Source organism: Maylandia zebra, linkage group LG5, assembly GCF_041146795.1.
Source record: "Maylandia zebra isolate NMK-2024a linkage group LG5, Mzebra_GT3a, whole genome shotgun sequence".
NCBI lineage: Eukaryota > Metazoa > Chordata > Actinopteri > Cichliformes > Cichlidae > Maylandia > Maylandia zebra.
In genome coordinates, this window is record NC_135171.1 from 16,257,711 (window position 1) to 16,273,354 (window position 15,644).

The following is a 15,644-nucleotide window of genomic DNA, read 5'->3' on the forward strand; positions in this document are numbered from 1 at the left end:
GTCCTCTTTTCCCCAGTATTCGTTTACATCCAATTTCCAGTCATGTTCCCATGTTTTTCTCTGTGTTTCATCCTTGGTCTTCCCAGTCCGTCATATCTCCTTAATATCCGTTCCAGTGTCAAGTTCACGTGTCTTAGTCTGAGTCTGTGTGCGAGTGTTACTTGCTGCTTTGCTTTGATAATCTCTTGTCTCGTGTGTTTGATGTTTGGTTCAGCTTCTCCTGTCTCGTTAGTTTTGCTTTTGTTGAGCTGTGTTCCCATTTGTCTCCACTCCTGTAATCACCCTCCCGTGTATTTGCTGTCTGCATCGCCCTCTGCTCGTTGTCGTGTTCTCCCTTATTGTGGGTGTTACTTTTGTCTGTTTGTTAGTTTAGCTTCTGTTCAGTTTGTAGTTAGCCTGCTTGTTTGTTCCACGTTCCGGTGCCGTTCTGCTTTTGTTTTTCAGTTCAAACCTCTGTTTGCCAAGTCCTTCATTACAGGTCCACTCCCTGCCTTTAGTAGACCCCAGACTATGGGATAATTATAGTCAATATTTATATTTATATTCACTACTATTGCTGTGTTCTGTCATACTGCTTAAAAGCTTAAAGTTGGATTGGGAGAACTATATAGTCACACATCACTTCTTTCATATTAAAAGACAAATAAAAGATTTCACCATCCTTTCTTACACATTACTAAAATCATAAGCAGCTGTTTTGGGGAATGGACATTTTTATTTTTTAGTGAGAGGAATTCAGCAGTCTTCTCCTTTTTGCTGTGAAGCACAATGGGAGTATTGTGAAAATACCTTAACATTCCTATGACCCCAAACTTGAATGGAGGTAATCAACTAGGGGTCACTGAAGAAGCCAACAAGAGTGGACCCTGAAGCAGCATACCATGTAGTGAAACCAGCAGGAGCTTTATTTACAACCTTTTAGTCCTTAAACCTTGTTTAGAAGTTTAAATTTAAATTCAAGTTGGTATGAACATGAGGGCAATACACAGCCTTTTAAAGTGATGCCAAATTTAGATTGAGAGAGTGAATCATGTGAAACCACAGCAGAATCACATGTTTTACAACCACATCAGCTTTATCATCTCAAGTAATAAACAAAGTTAAACGCTGGTTTCATTTTCCATATATTTCCTTTGGTTGAAATGCATTACTACACAGCAAAATCTCCAGTGTTAAATTAACACTGGAGAGTGTCTATAAGGGTCCACACCTCTGAGTGTTAAATACAACACTGTTGAGTGTTAAATCAACACTTTTGACAGTGTTATATGTTTAAAAGTAACCTAGTCAGTTTTGAAGATTAACAAAGACTAACACTGAGCAGTGCTGGTTTTCTAACACTGGAAAATAACTCAAAATGTTAGAAATATTCCAGTTAGAAAACCAGCACTGCTCAGTGTTAGTCTTTGTTAATCTTCAAAACTGACTAGGTTACTTTTAAACATATAACACTGTCAAAAGTGTTAATTTAACACTCAACAGTGTTGTATTTAACACTCAGAGGTGTGGACCCATATAGACACTCCCCAGTGTTAATTTAACACTGGACATTTTGCTGTGTATCAAATTAAATGATCATGATTTTCTTTGAATGAACGCCACCTTCTTTGCTTTGATCTTACCAGATCATTGATATCCTTACCCAGAAACATCAATGAGAAAATCCAGTTGCAGACCGGCTCGGCAGTACTTGTAAATATATTCTTGTGTCTTTCAGGTCTCGATTTCACAGATTTTTTGGCTTTAGATGCCAGCACACAGACTGGGAGAGAGATTTGCTCTTGTGATTGCTTTCTCATGTGCAGCAGCTACAAAACATCTTCCGTTGTGTCAGACTGCATGTTGCCTGTGACACTTGAAAAGCTTTGTGATAAAACCACTGAGGCGGAAAAGATAGAGCCAGAAGAGCCACTGTTTCATAATGTACTGCACTCATCCTGCATATGCCAAAGCTTCCTCTGGTGGTGTTTGGCTTCTTGTCAGGAATCTACAGGCCCGAGTGTGTTTACTGTGATAGAAAATGGATGAAGGCGTGAGTGACGGCCACAGTAAACAAACCTGGTTATTATGTAACGTTTCATAACATCAGGCTAAACATTCTTAAGTAAACTAGGCAGTAATAAAGTTTTATGTTTCCTGCCAGAAAATAATATGATATAGTTTATAAATGGATTGTTCAGCCTATAAGAATGTCTGGTTTGATGTTTTACACCAGTGTGAAATTGAAAGGATTCATATGTAGCGCCGCAATAACCTGCGCTGTATTTAGCCAGACTAAATGTTAAATGTTTAACTCAAGTCTAGTTTTTTCATTACATCTAGTTGAAATTGTTTAAACCCTAATGCTGACCCCAGCAACATTACTCACTTGTAGGGTCTGGTATTGAAGCGTTTCTCCCCAGGGAAGCCCTGCATGCCACAGATGACCCTGCTATTCATCAGGTTCCAATCCTCATTGCAGATCTGCCTCCACTTGCCTCCGTCTTTTACCTCCAGAAATCCCTCAGTAATGGGAATCCTTTTTCTGTGAGAATATGTGGCCCTGATTCTCACCTCTTCCACCTGTACCGTCAAGCCCTGACAAACAGAACAGAGATAATGTTTCATGCTCTCCTGTATATAACACATGTAAAAACACAGAGTATTATACTTTTAGTCCAATGGAAAAAAATGACCTCTGACTACAGTATGACTTTTTATTCAATTGAATATTGCAAGTTTTCCAGAATTTCTAATAAATTTGCAACAGATGGCTGTGGTCTATTGTAGATGGATAGGGGTGGGCAATTACTTTTCCCAATAGGCCACAAAAAACAAATACAAAACAAAACAAGAAAGAGTAGATGTAACAATTAGGCTCTAATTGTGGCCCCTTGGGAACATTAATTGCCCAGACTTGGATTCGCACATATTGGCAAGCTTAGCTTATATTTTCTATTTATTATATAAAGTTCCCATCAACTTGCGTAATGATATTTTTGCATAAGCCTCTTCACCACCCCACCATCAAGAGTGAATTCTGTTTCACTGACACACAGACAATGAGGAGAAAAACTAGTGTCTCTGCAAATGCACCATAATGTTAAGGTCTAAGTTAAACTCAGACCAACAGATGGCTTTAACTCTGTCTGCTTATGGGTCTAGAAGTGGAGTCAAGTCCCCCCTTGACAGGAGAAATGCATCAGGTATTAGCAGTTATTCAAAACATCACAAGGCTCTGAGATCACTGTCTGTCAACAGAATGACTTGTGTGAGGCACACACTTCAATTCATAGTTTTGTCAAAACTGGCAAACAGTGTTTGGATTTCCTCAGAAAAAGCGCTGAAAGGGAATAGTTCATACGTGACAAGCTGCTGGGTCTTTTATCAATGTCACTATTCTCTGTCAGGAGCAAAGATGAAACAGGCAGAGCACAAAGGGATACATACAAGTCTTTTCCCTTTGGCCAAATCTGGAAGGAATGTAGGTCACATGTATTTTTAAAAGACCTCACATCTAATATTTCATAAGATATGAACATACTTGCGTGCGATACAAAGCAAGTATGACTGCAGAAGTATCAGAAAATGGGAAGCAGTGAAACAAAAAGTTTAAAATCCATGCAATCCATGACATTTTGTAAAATTCAATTTTAAGCAAGTTAAGGCTAAAGACAGAAGATAGGGCGAGCAAAAAGTGAGGTTGGAGAATGTGCAGAATAGCCCAAAGCTATCTACTGAGGGCTGTAAATGCCGGTCAGAGCGAAGGCCACCGGTGCTCACAATTAGCATCATGTGTGCCGATACAGCAAAGAATGGTACCCTTTGACCTAAGGGCTTTAGCAGCTACCTAATAACTCTGCCTTCCTTCATTTCTCTCCATGAGCCAAGTGCTGCCGTTTGTTCCTGACTGAGTGCGAAGTTGCACCGAGGGTGCCAAAAAGAGCCAAAACTCTGAGCTGCTCTGTGGTATGCTGAACTCAGTAATTTTATAACAGCCAGTTTCTTCAACATTGAAAAACCCCAACATTCAGGCATGTCTCCCAGAATATCAAATGTTTGCCCACAGGGTGGTTTCCTGAGATGGCGTCAGCCTCAGGGAATGTTCAAGGCTTCAGGGTCTTGCAGGGAAGGAGGAGCCTCCACTAACACTGCTTCAGCAGTGACCCTGGTCCTCCCTCTGACCGCAGTGGTTAGAGTGGGTAAAAACCACTCTTTCATGAGAAGATTCCTGCTGGCCATAGCATGACAGAGTGTTTTCCGTGTCTAGCAGGGGAAGGTGAGGAGACATGACTATGATCACGCAGCTGTCTCTCTCCAATTAAAATGTAATCATAGGATTTTAGATTGTTTTTTTAATTCATAATAAACAAAGAAAATAAAAGAACGTGCCACAACAAAAACAAAAAAGACCAAGTTCAATAAATAAATAGCCAAATAAATAAATAGTAAGAAAAATCACTCAGATATGATGTTATTAAGACACATCTGACCATTGTTGCATTTGGCTCGGAGGCAGGAAACTGGCCTTCTGAAAGTGTGAGCTGAAGAGAAAAGGACAGATATGCACAGCTGGGATCAGCCTGGGCGTCCCCCTAACTTAGCATAATCCTGTTTGGCCTAGGCCCAACTCGATACACTGGCCACATTTGAGCACTTTTTCAAAGAGAGCCAGAAATAAATAAATAAATTTCAGCACCTGTGTTGGAACTGTAGATGATTTTGTTTATTTCCACTAGCTGTCTCAAACTTTTCACTTTTGAGTAAATTTTATGTAATTCTTTCCAGAAAGTCAAAGAAAAACAGGAAACAACAACAACGAAGAAAAGAAATAAGTATATTTCCTAACGTGTCAACATATTCCTGAAGTGCTCAGTAGGATTTATATTTTGATTTTATCTGAATCAGTGTGACGTGACAAACAGACCAGTCCAAATAGGTACTGGGTGAAAGCTTTTCCTCCTACCGATTACATTGAGGTTAATACGAGCATTTCTACAAGGTTACCTCATCTCATTTCCCAACTTCCTGTAATGATTTACTCATTCTACAGCTTTTTTTAAAATCCAAAAATAATAATTCATATAGGGGTTTTTTGGCTTGTAAGTAACAACTGAAAAAAGTGAACATCCTTCCTTCAGATCTATTCGGTGCTAGTCTGTGAAGTGAGCTCTGTCCATTACTGAACTATTTCCAGCTGGGGAGCAGACTATTTTTCTGACTGGGTCCCCTCTCAGAATGTAAATGTGTGGACATGAGCCTGTGGTCTAGCCGGTGACTAATGCTTCCACTACTGTGCACTTCTTTCACTTCAATCAGCTTTCCAGATCCTGCTGCACGTTCATCTACACGTGCCCAACTCATCCCCCGCCTGCCCCGCCCAACGGTACACAGCAAGTATGAATGCTAATCAGCCAAAGTTTAGTTGAAAAAGCAAAGGAACAGTACGGCTCTTTGAAACGACTTTTACATCTGCCCCACCTAACTTTCTGCCTCATTGGCCCCCCTTCTGTCTGACTGACTATAGCGAGTGTGTGTGTGGGGAAAGAAAGAGAGTGAGTTTCAGTGGTCACTGCATCTGGAATACCTATTAGAGTACACTTCTCCCACTGCGATAGGAAAAAAGAACAACCCCCCCCCCCATCTCAGAACCAACACACATGTTTACAGGTGTCTGTGCTGAATATAAAATATAGGAAATGAAACACAAGCATTTGATTGACTGTGGAACTATACTAATAAACTCCAGTCAAAGTGCTTTAATATAATAAAAAAACATTCAGTAGAAAACATATTTACTTGCTATCTTTGACAGAGTCAAATCAGAAGAGCCGATTCACTCTGTGTTTTCACTTAACGAATCTACAGCTGGCAAGTTTATCTTAGAATAAACACGCTTTCACGACTGTTTCACAGCTTGTTTCAGAACGATCTCATTTGTGTAAACTTTACAAAACAGACACTTAGATTGTGTTACATTCAAACGAGAGGCTCACATGAGTCAGCGAAATGTGCACGTGAAGTTCAAGAATAAATAATAAAAATCAGAACTTGGGACCTGTGCAACCCAGAACTGAAATGAGGCTCCAGCTGCTGAACATGTGTTAAATGTCTTGCACAGTTCTATCTGCAAGAGAGAGACTGACTTCAGCCTTCTGACAGGCATCAACCTTTTCTCCCGTTGATCACTCATCTCCTCAAAAGCCTCTGCTATACATCATCCCGAATAGGCTTATCCTACTTTGGCTCGGGTTTCCTTCTTTTTGTCCTATAGCAGACTGTGTGAATAACTGAAATTCTCATGAGCCAGCCCCATCTCATCTGATGGAGTAAAGTGCAACCTCTACCCTTGTTACTTGTATAAAAGATCGGAAGGTTTTTAAGTGCCGCATTCTGTGATTAGAAAGGCTGGGTTTTGATTCTTGATGAAAGTGTTTGTTTGAAGTAAACATGATGAATAGTCTATTGGTCAACTACAGCTGCTCCTACAGCTACTCCTTCTTTTCAGGAAGTTAGAAGTTAATCTCTGCCCGCTGGACCATAGAGTAGAATCTGTTTATAATCATGTTCTGCAAGCAGTGGTGTGCGATTTCTTTATGTGAAAACTACTTAGAAAGAGATACATATAAAACCAAATCCATCTTACGTACATTTTCATTGGATTTTCCTTTTCGGTAGTGAAAGTCTGCATGATTATGTACCAAGTACACAGTAGTGCCAACTTCTTGGAAAACACAAAGTAAAGAACATCCTGCAATGACTCCTATGAATCCTTACCATGAACCAGGGGCATAATTTCCAGGGGGGTTAGGGGGGGTTATGACTCCCCCAATAATTAAACCCAACCAATATAACCCCTCCAATAAAATTATAAATTATCTTGCATAAACAGGCTGTTGATTTTCTTTACTCATTTCAGTTATTACCAGCAAAATAGTTGCATGTTTAATCATCTGGGAATTTACCCAGATTTATTTATTTAGACAGACATCTTGACCCCCCCAATGTTCAGCACAAAGTTATGCCAATGTCATGAACCTATAATTATCTTCGTATGAGACATCACGATCTGTACTGTCCCATTCCCACATAAAAACCTGAACCTGGCAAAGCTTGTGTAATTATCACTACTAACTACAGATTAAACAAAGTCTTCTGACTGTAACCACTGTACTGTTAGAAAGATCTCTTCTGCAGGATGTTCCATCCGTGTGTGAAACAAACACATGCTAGTAGTAAACTGGCTGTGTTGGGTTAGACAGACAAAAGCAAAAGTATCCATCATGCACAATAAAACAGTTATTGTGTGTGTGTGTGTGCATTATATGCTGCATGCTAAAATAATTAATATTATAATGATTCAGTCACAGTGGAATGTTTGTTGTGTTATTGTTTCAGGAGCATTACATAACCAGCTAAGAATGGTTGCACTGGCAGACTGCAGCAAAGTGGTCCCGGCTTCCACAAATCAGAGCTTGGGAATATTTGAGGTTAACTGAGTTTGGACTGTCAACCTGTTTTTCAGCAAAGTTACTTGATATTTTGTAAATGCTACTTTTAGGATTTTATGTTTTTGACTGAAACTGCAAAAATACTAACTGGGCAACCCATGCCAGCAGCAGGACACATACTATTATTTGTAGTCAAAGCAGGACTTGATAGAGAGACAGACATTTTTGATAAAGTGTAACGCAATCTCAGGATTTTTTCCTCACAAAGACAATATTATTAATGTCTGTGGCAAATGTGTGCACTGTAGAGATGCACTATTTAATTTTATAAATCAAGACATTGCTTGCAGTGCTAGTGATGTAGTGATGCTAGTGATTCACGCTCACTTAAATTATTTAAAAATCAGCAGGCACGGCACCAAAACAGTGTTTATAAAAGGAGATGTAATGTCCTAGGAAACTCTTCACATTTCAGAGGAGTGTTCGTCATTTTGAAGGAAATATTCTTCATAGCATCCACATAGTTATAAAGAACACCGTGCTTCATTGGCCCTTACTTAGAATTTCCACACTGAACACAGAATGTCAATTCATGCTGTGAATAAACAGATTTCAGGAACAGTGCTGCTCTTTGCTGGTGTCAGTTCAAGTATAGTTCAGAGGTGTAGCTACACCTTTTTCCCATTCCTCTCTCCTGTGACTTAAAAGGCTTCAGCCAAACCAAGGAAACACTTAGAGGGTGGGGGACTGAACTAAAGCAACACCCCAGAGGCCCTAAATACACAAGACACACAATAAACAAGATGTTGTGCTTATATATAAAACTTATATAAATAAGAGTATTGTTACTGTTGTAAGGTTCAACAGTCCATAATTAAACATTTCAGTTTCCCCTTTCTTCTTCTACTTTCAGCCCTCTTACATGACTGGACTAGACATTAACAAAACAAAGAAGGACTTAAGACGCTATCCTCGGGCGTGTTATCGCAACTAAATCCAGTGAAAAATCCAGTCCCTGTTCTGGCTGCTGTACAGAGTCCTGTAACGCAGCCAAGTCTACCACCCCACACGTAGTGTGAGCAAACAAAGAAACTGTACTCCGTCCAATTGCAAAGAACGTAAAGCACTAATTAAAGACTGCCAAATAAAACTCATCTCTATCAGTGTGGTCTTAAATAGGGAAACCTCATTATTAAAAGGAAGTTGCTTTCAGACAAGCCGAAGGAATGCTTTCCTCTAATAATCTCCCTCCCTTTCTCCTGTCACATGCACAAGCCCACACTGACTTTCCATCCAGTACTGAGGCATTTTCAGCAGCCAGGCTGGAAGGACTTCTTGGCGTCTGAGTCATCTTTGCAATCTCAGTGTGCAGAGTGGGGGTCTGGTGTGGGCAGTAATAGACTAATAGTGTCCTGACAAAGTCATTAGTATAACATGGAACAGACAGCTAAATATTTTAGCTTACTCATGGATCATTTCAGTTGCATGATGCCATAGCAGACGTGACTTCTTGCACAGAAGGGCTTACCTCAGTGTATCCTTTTAATCCAAACTCTTCAAATGAGGCATTTGGAAGTTGGTGTTTGCTTAGCATAATCACAGTATAACACAGTGTTTGAAACATGGGGATTTACCTGTTACTATTTTAAAATTCAAATGAAAAACGTATATATTTGTTCTTAGATTGTAATTAGTTGTTACTAATCATTTAAAAAAACAATGCTACACCAATAAGTAAGCGTCGTATATTCTTTAGCTTCTTAAACCTTTTTAATATTATGTTACACCTTCTTTCAACAGTTCAGCTGCTTTAAAAAAAGAAACTTGGAGCCATTTGAAGCAATAAATTATGATAAGGTTTTCTTTCATCCCAAGCCTAACCTGATGTAACCTGAACTGATGCAGAACATCATTTCAGGTTTCATGTCTGTGCTTTAACCATGTGTGCATTCTACCAAAGTGTTAGTGATACTGCAATCAAGTTACACTAGCCTTTTTTAACATTTGTGAAAGATTTTATGCAAATATGCACATATTAATTGTACTGCAATTGTACCATATGCATGTATTTTGATTGTCAATATGTTGGTCCTACCTCCTGGCTGTTGGCCTGGTTCCGAATGAACTTGAATCCTGGAATGCGCTTCGAACTGCACACCACGCCGACATCTTCTGAATGTTTGCAGTCGGATACTCCGAAGCCATTGGACTCACAATGAGCCAGACTCTTTTCGCTACCTGTGCAGTGCACGTTGTCTAGCCAGATACGACCTGGAACAAACAGAAACAGAAACACACTAATGGATGTGTGTTCAGATGTTGATTCACTTTGCCCACGATGGCTTTTCTTGGATGGTAGGGATGACGGTGCTTTTGAAGGAATTTTATTTATTTTTTATAAAAAACAAGTATTCAGCTTATCACAGGCCAACATTATCTCGTGACAGGCTGATGTGAAAATCTTTAACAGATCAGAACACAGAGAAAGATGCTTGGCGGTATTTAGAAATGGTGTCATCACATAATTAGTCCAAAAGAGCAGTTCCAACTAAATTGTCAACAATACTGTCAGCCGTGTCTGCAGCACATATAAGAGTATCGCAGTTGAGCAGACAATGGTGCACAGTCAAGATCATTTTTTTAAGTACATTTATAAAAAATATTAAACAATAACACTATATTTTCCCTTTAACATACATACTATATGTGTATACTGCAGCAAGTACAAAAGATTATCTGCCATTCGTCTTGGCTTTCATATTTTGTTCACCTAATCATCAACTGTTTTTCCAACCAATTAATATACAAACAATCAATCATAACATAATCATTATTTGTTTTAGAATATGTTGTTATACTCTGACTGTTTGCAACTATTATGTCTGCTTCATCCTGAGCCACAATTTCTCCTAACCCTGAGTTTTCACTAGCTTTCCCTCACATGGGTCAACCTCATTTAAAAAAAATGCAAATGAAAGAATGTCTTAAATGTTATACCCTGACAGGCGTTGTAAATCATGCCCTATTGGCTTCTGTTCTAGCATGTCCACTGAAGTCTAGCCGTAGACACAGTAAACCTGCTCACGTGGAGATGTGTTTGGTCTCTGACATAACCTGGTGCATTTTTTCAGCCAAAAACCTGCCTAATAAATGTTGTCATGGCTGAAGGGAATCATCTGTTGTCCAGCTGGCTGTTCTGAATCAGCCGTGAGGGAAACCACCAACTCATTATTCTGGCAGTCTCAACATGTTGCAAGGGAACATCCTGATCATACCAAGAAAGTGACTGGATATAATGGTCACGTAGCTTCCTCCTGGCATAGAAGTGATTACCCCTGGATCGTCGTTATAATAAGAGCCAAGCACTCTGGTTCTGGAATACAGCAGAGGGAGAACCCGCTCAGTCTCAGCAAACCTTTATCTAAGCAAATACTCAGCATTGCCAGCTGTTCTAAGCCTAGACTGCATTGGTAGGAACATCATTTGCAGGCCTTATGGGGATTTAACAAGCACTGAAAAAAACAGAGAGGACAGTCTACATGGGGCTATAAATGTATAAATTAAGCCTTCATTAGCACTTTATGTCAATATCATAGCCAAAGAGCTCAAAACAAACCTAAAGGGATTTGCATAACATGGATTAAATGGATTTTGTAGAAAATTTAAATCATAGCCAAAACCTTTGTAACATTTGCACACTGTCTTTTTCCCCCTTTTTGGGGGGGCGGGGAGGAGGAGGGGGGCACACTGGGATTGCAAACAGCATTTGTGCAACAGCAGCTGGGGATATGATTTGCCTCCTTGCAGGAAAAACGCTCATCCAAGTAGGATGTCCTTATAACTGTTCTGCTGTTATGTCTTCAATTGGAAACATTTGGTTGCTTTCAACAGCACATTAGTCATCACGATGGGAAACTTGAAATCCTCTTGATCACTTTTATAGCCATCTGTCTCCACCAAAACAAAAAAACCCAGATAAAGGTAGTTTCCATATAAACACATGTGAGAACACGTCTTTTTAAAGTGATTCCACTGCAAATTTGACATCCACTCAGGAAAACAGGGACCCCCTTCTCTTTTTGACCAACACAAAGATCATTTTATTTCAGATTGTGCAACTTTTTATATCAGTGCAAAATATAATTTGCAGCTTTCCTATTCATAACTGCCATTTCACTGAGTTTGTAAAACATTTGAGGGGCACACCCTTCCCAAAGCCAAGTCCCAGAGGACATCATCTTTATATAGCGAACCACTGCTAAAATGGAGCCCAAACAACTGCTTCACACAGGATGCACACACAGCTATATAGTACAAGCTATTTGTTAAATGCTTCCTATAAAACACTATAGGTATATAATAGTATATGCATAAAACTGCAAAACACTTGAATTGAAATTTCCATAATGACAGCAATGCTGTGAAAAGTTAACCTAACTGTTGAAGTGGCTCACTGAGTGAAGACATGCTTTGGCAGCTCTAAATGAACTCTTTAATAAGAGTTCATTTAGCGCTATACATACATTCACCTCCAGCAGCTAACACATTTACAGAGCTGGGAATCTTGTTAGTATTTTTACTGCTATGGTGGAAATCATAAGATACAAAGGCTATAAAAGAGGAGATGAGATTACGTCTGTGTATGCGTCTGGTTAACGCTCCAAATCTTTCCAGTCTTTCCTTCTTCCAGTGCTCTGAACTGATTGGTGTGTCTCAGTTCTCCTCTGATGGGAAAACCAGTACCTCAGGGTATAAGCATTTAGACAAGGGGAAACCTGTCTTTCATGGAAATTATGAAACTGCATGTAGTGATAGGTTATTTCTGAGTAGATGTGGTTGAGTAGCTCAGGGATGCTCAGATTATTTCACTATAACTTGCACCTCACTTTCTGCACCAATCTGAAGTCGAACTTTGGAGGGTTTTGATTAGATGAAGTTGTAGATGGTTGTCCTGGTGACTAACACACACATCTCATTAACTTAGTGCGTTTTTTTCTTACCTTCCCCTTTTCCGTACTTGGCTGAGGGCAACCAGGACTCGGCACCCGTGAAGCCCAGCTCTCTGCATACCACTTGGGCAGCATAGATGGAGAAGTCATCATCGCACACCGTCCCCCACTCTCCATTGTAAAAGACTTCGACCCGACCCTCGTAGTGTTTCTTCTTCTCCCCGGCTAGACGTAGCTGGATCACAGACTGGTTAGAGTCTGACTGGGCGCTGGATGGCACCAGCAAGGTGTAAAGGAGACAGCAGAAAACAGCCAGGAGCAGCATGATGCAGAATGATGAGGGAAAAGACTAATACCCTAAAGAGAGATACAAAGAGACAAAGAACTGTGACCATCGGCTGTATAACACTGCAATAAAGTGTGTTTTTGGCATTTTTATAAGTGGCTTTTCTCAATTCCAAGGATTTAACTTGGAGAGTTATCTGAAGACAGGCTGAGGAAGACAGTCTTTTGTGGCATGTGGTAGTTCAGTTTATTTGAGAGTAAGCGGTATCTGTATAAAATGCTGAGCTTGGTTTGGCTCTCATATCAGGCTTCAAGAGAACTGACACTAGAAACTTTGCAACCGCAAGTATAGTAAAAGAAATTACCACAATTTCACAGTACGGTATATTAAGCAAACGTATGGACACGACTGCCAAAAAAAGGGAAATTTGGGGAAAATCTGGGAAAGAACATAGGTTAGGTGGCAAGAATTTCTCTCTCCATTGTCTGACAGCCTAATGGAGAGCAAATGTGGGCTCCTCCAGGGAGGGGGCTGCCTGTCTTATTTATTTGCTGATCTATGCCTGGAGGCCAAGGTAAACTCTCTGAACCTGTATTCACAAAGAAAGTTGACTCCATGTGCATCATTATTTCATGGCAAACCATGAATGTCTCAATGTTGGGACAATGAGCCCTGAGGGAGTAAAAGGAGGGATGGAGGAGAGGGAACGTTAGGACACCTTCACATCATCCTGTTCTGAATAGCAAGGGAGGAGATTTGGGAGGGGATTTGGGAGCAGGGGGGGGGGGGGGGGGGGGGGTATTCCTGTGTTGACGTCATGGTAACCAAACAAACTTCAGACTTGAAAAACCTCCTCTGGAGTACACAGCCTATAAATTATCAGACTGTGAAGCATATGTTTCGCGATACGGAAACATCTGGTCAATCTCCCCGTGAAATGAACATAGGTTCAGCATGAGTACAGAGACACTTTAATTTGGCTTTTCAGTATTCAGTCTTGTACTTTATTAAACCAAGGGAGTGAAAAAGCGCACTGTAATGGTTTTAAATCAGTCAGTCAGAGTCTGAGTGAATTTCTGAACAGCTGTGCGTGCACAAACTATACTCCAACCAGCACGTGTACAATTATGGTGTATTTAAAATGGTAAATGGCCTGTATTTGTATAGCGTTTTACTATACTCATGGATTTTGTATTTAATATAAAATTTAATACAAAATCCATGAGTAAAAAATACTTCTAAATAAATACTTCTACATATTGCATGTCATAGGCAACACTTCTGTAGACACACCCATATGTTACAGAAGAATCTACTCTTAACAGTTAAAACTTGTGGTCCCAGAAAGGTGGCGATTGGACATTTTTACATCATATGCTGTGTCATGCAAAGCTTAAAACGTGTAGTTGCAAAGAAACAATAGGATCAAACAATAATTAAATACTGCTTGCCCTTTAAAATAGGAATTCTCAAATCCTACATACTTTTATTGCTTTTTCAGGCAAAATCAGGGCTCTTGTGCTGTCTGTTGTTCATCTGAATTAGTCACCGATAAAGAGATATTAAGCCCTGACCAGAGTGAAGAAAGATCGACTACAAAATCGGTAGGTGTTGAAGGGTCCTTAGCACAGCTGTCTACTGTCATCACCAGAGTTAGCATGCATGATAAAAGTTTGTTACTAGCAGGACTGTAGTTCGTGTTCTGATACAGCAAACCCCAGCGCGCTTCGACACATAAATAGGGAAAAAGAAAAAACACTTGATATAAAATACATTTTCAATGAATATAAAAGAGACAGAACATGCAAATATAAACCCTGCCAGGTTTTTAAGTTTCCGAAGAGAGAACCCATTAGGCAAAACTCGGTCTGAACAAAGTGTGATATCTCAAAGTTTCACACATTCATGCACGTGCCAAGCAACATCCAGTCGGACAGCAGGAGGGAGGGAGGCTGTCTCCAAAGTGAAAGGACTTACTCTGACAGACGGAGGACAGTCAGCACAGTCTTTTGAGGACGCTGAGGTTTCCAACCTGTCTTACAGGATGGCATGTGAAGCAGGGGCTCTTTGTCCCTTTAGTACTCTGCGGGCCGTTTCCTCTGCTCCCCTCACAGCTGGCAGCGCGCGCCCGTCCCACTCTTCACAAACTCAGCAGCCAATGGGAGGGTGCCTCAGCATCCTAAACCCGCCCCCCTCAGACCCGATTACCGAAGTTACAAAATCTAAGGGTCCTGGTCTCTTTGTATCTGGAAATGACTGAGTATTTTTTTTACTCGTTCTAGGAGTTTTAAATGGTAGTTGCCCTGCGTTATAATATTAGTTAAGATGGTTTTGTCAATTCATGCCTTCTATGATTGACTAATTTTCTCCAACGTATTGTTCAACATGCCAAAGTAAGAGAAAAGCAGAAAACTGTCAATAAAGGGACATATAACTGATAATGATGATGATTTCCTCCTATTTTTCGCTGTTGAACACATCTGGTGTTGTCCACTAAATAATGATCTTGACTGCGAGAAAGTGAAATGGCTGGTCAATTAGAATAAAGGGGGTGGTGCTGAGTTTCTGCTTCTACTGGGCTTTCCAAAAAATTTTTTTATACCTTGATTAGACAGGACAGTGTGGAAATAGAGGCTGGTTGACTTAAGATAGAGGAAAATGACATGTCAAGCAAGCTCTTTCACACCTGGAACATTTAGGTTATTTGGTATGTGCCTTAACCATGAGGGTATCCCAGCACACTGGTGTTAAGGACACCATCATGTGGAAAGAATGTGTAGTAAAAAAGACTGAAGTGCCAGGCTTGGAACAGGCCAGCTTGATAAGGTATGTATGTACTGTTGGCCTATGCAAGAAGTGTAATTCAGAATAAAACGCAAGTCTTCATATCAGTCATCACCAGATGTCAGATACTAAAAATTATAGTATGTTGATCAAAAAAACTTGCACAAATTCTCTCTTCTTCTCTCTGCTATCTAA

At 40.0% G+C, this 15,644-nt stretch overlaps 1 protein-coding gene across 1 annotated transcript in view; it reads right to left on the minus strand.

The window, feature by feature from the left end:
- loxl2a (lysyl oxidase-like 2a) overlaps positions 1–14,784 on the minus strand; it is a 25,243-nt gene extending 10,459 nt beyond the window's left edge. Inside the window, exons 1-4 of the mRNA XM_004545201.5 lie at positions 14,643–14,784; positions 12,431–12,736; positions 9,526–9,701; positions 2,369–2,577 (exon numbers count right to left, since the gene is read on the minus strand). Coding sequence (XP_004545258.3) covers positions 2,369–2,577; positions 9,526–9,701; positions 12,431–12,704 — 659 coding nt within the window. The 5' untranslated portion in view covers positions 12,705–12,736; positions 14,643–14,784. The remainder of the gene's footprint in view (positions 1–2,368; positions 2,578–9,525; positions 9,702–12,430; positions 12,737–14,642) is intronic.
- Positions 14,785–15,644: the final 860 nt, after the last annotated feature.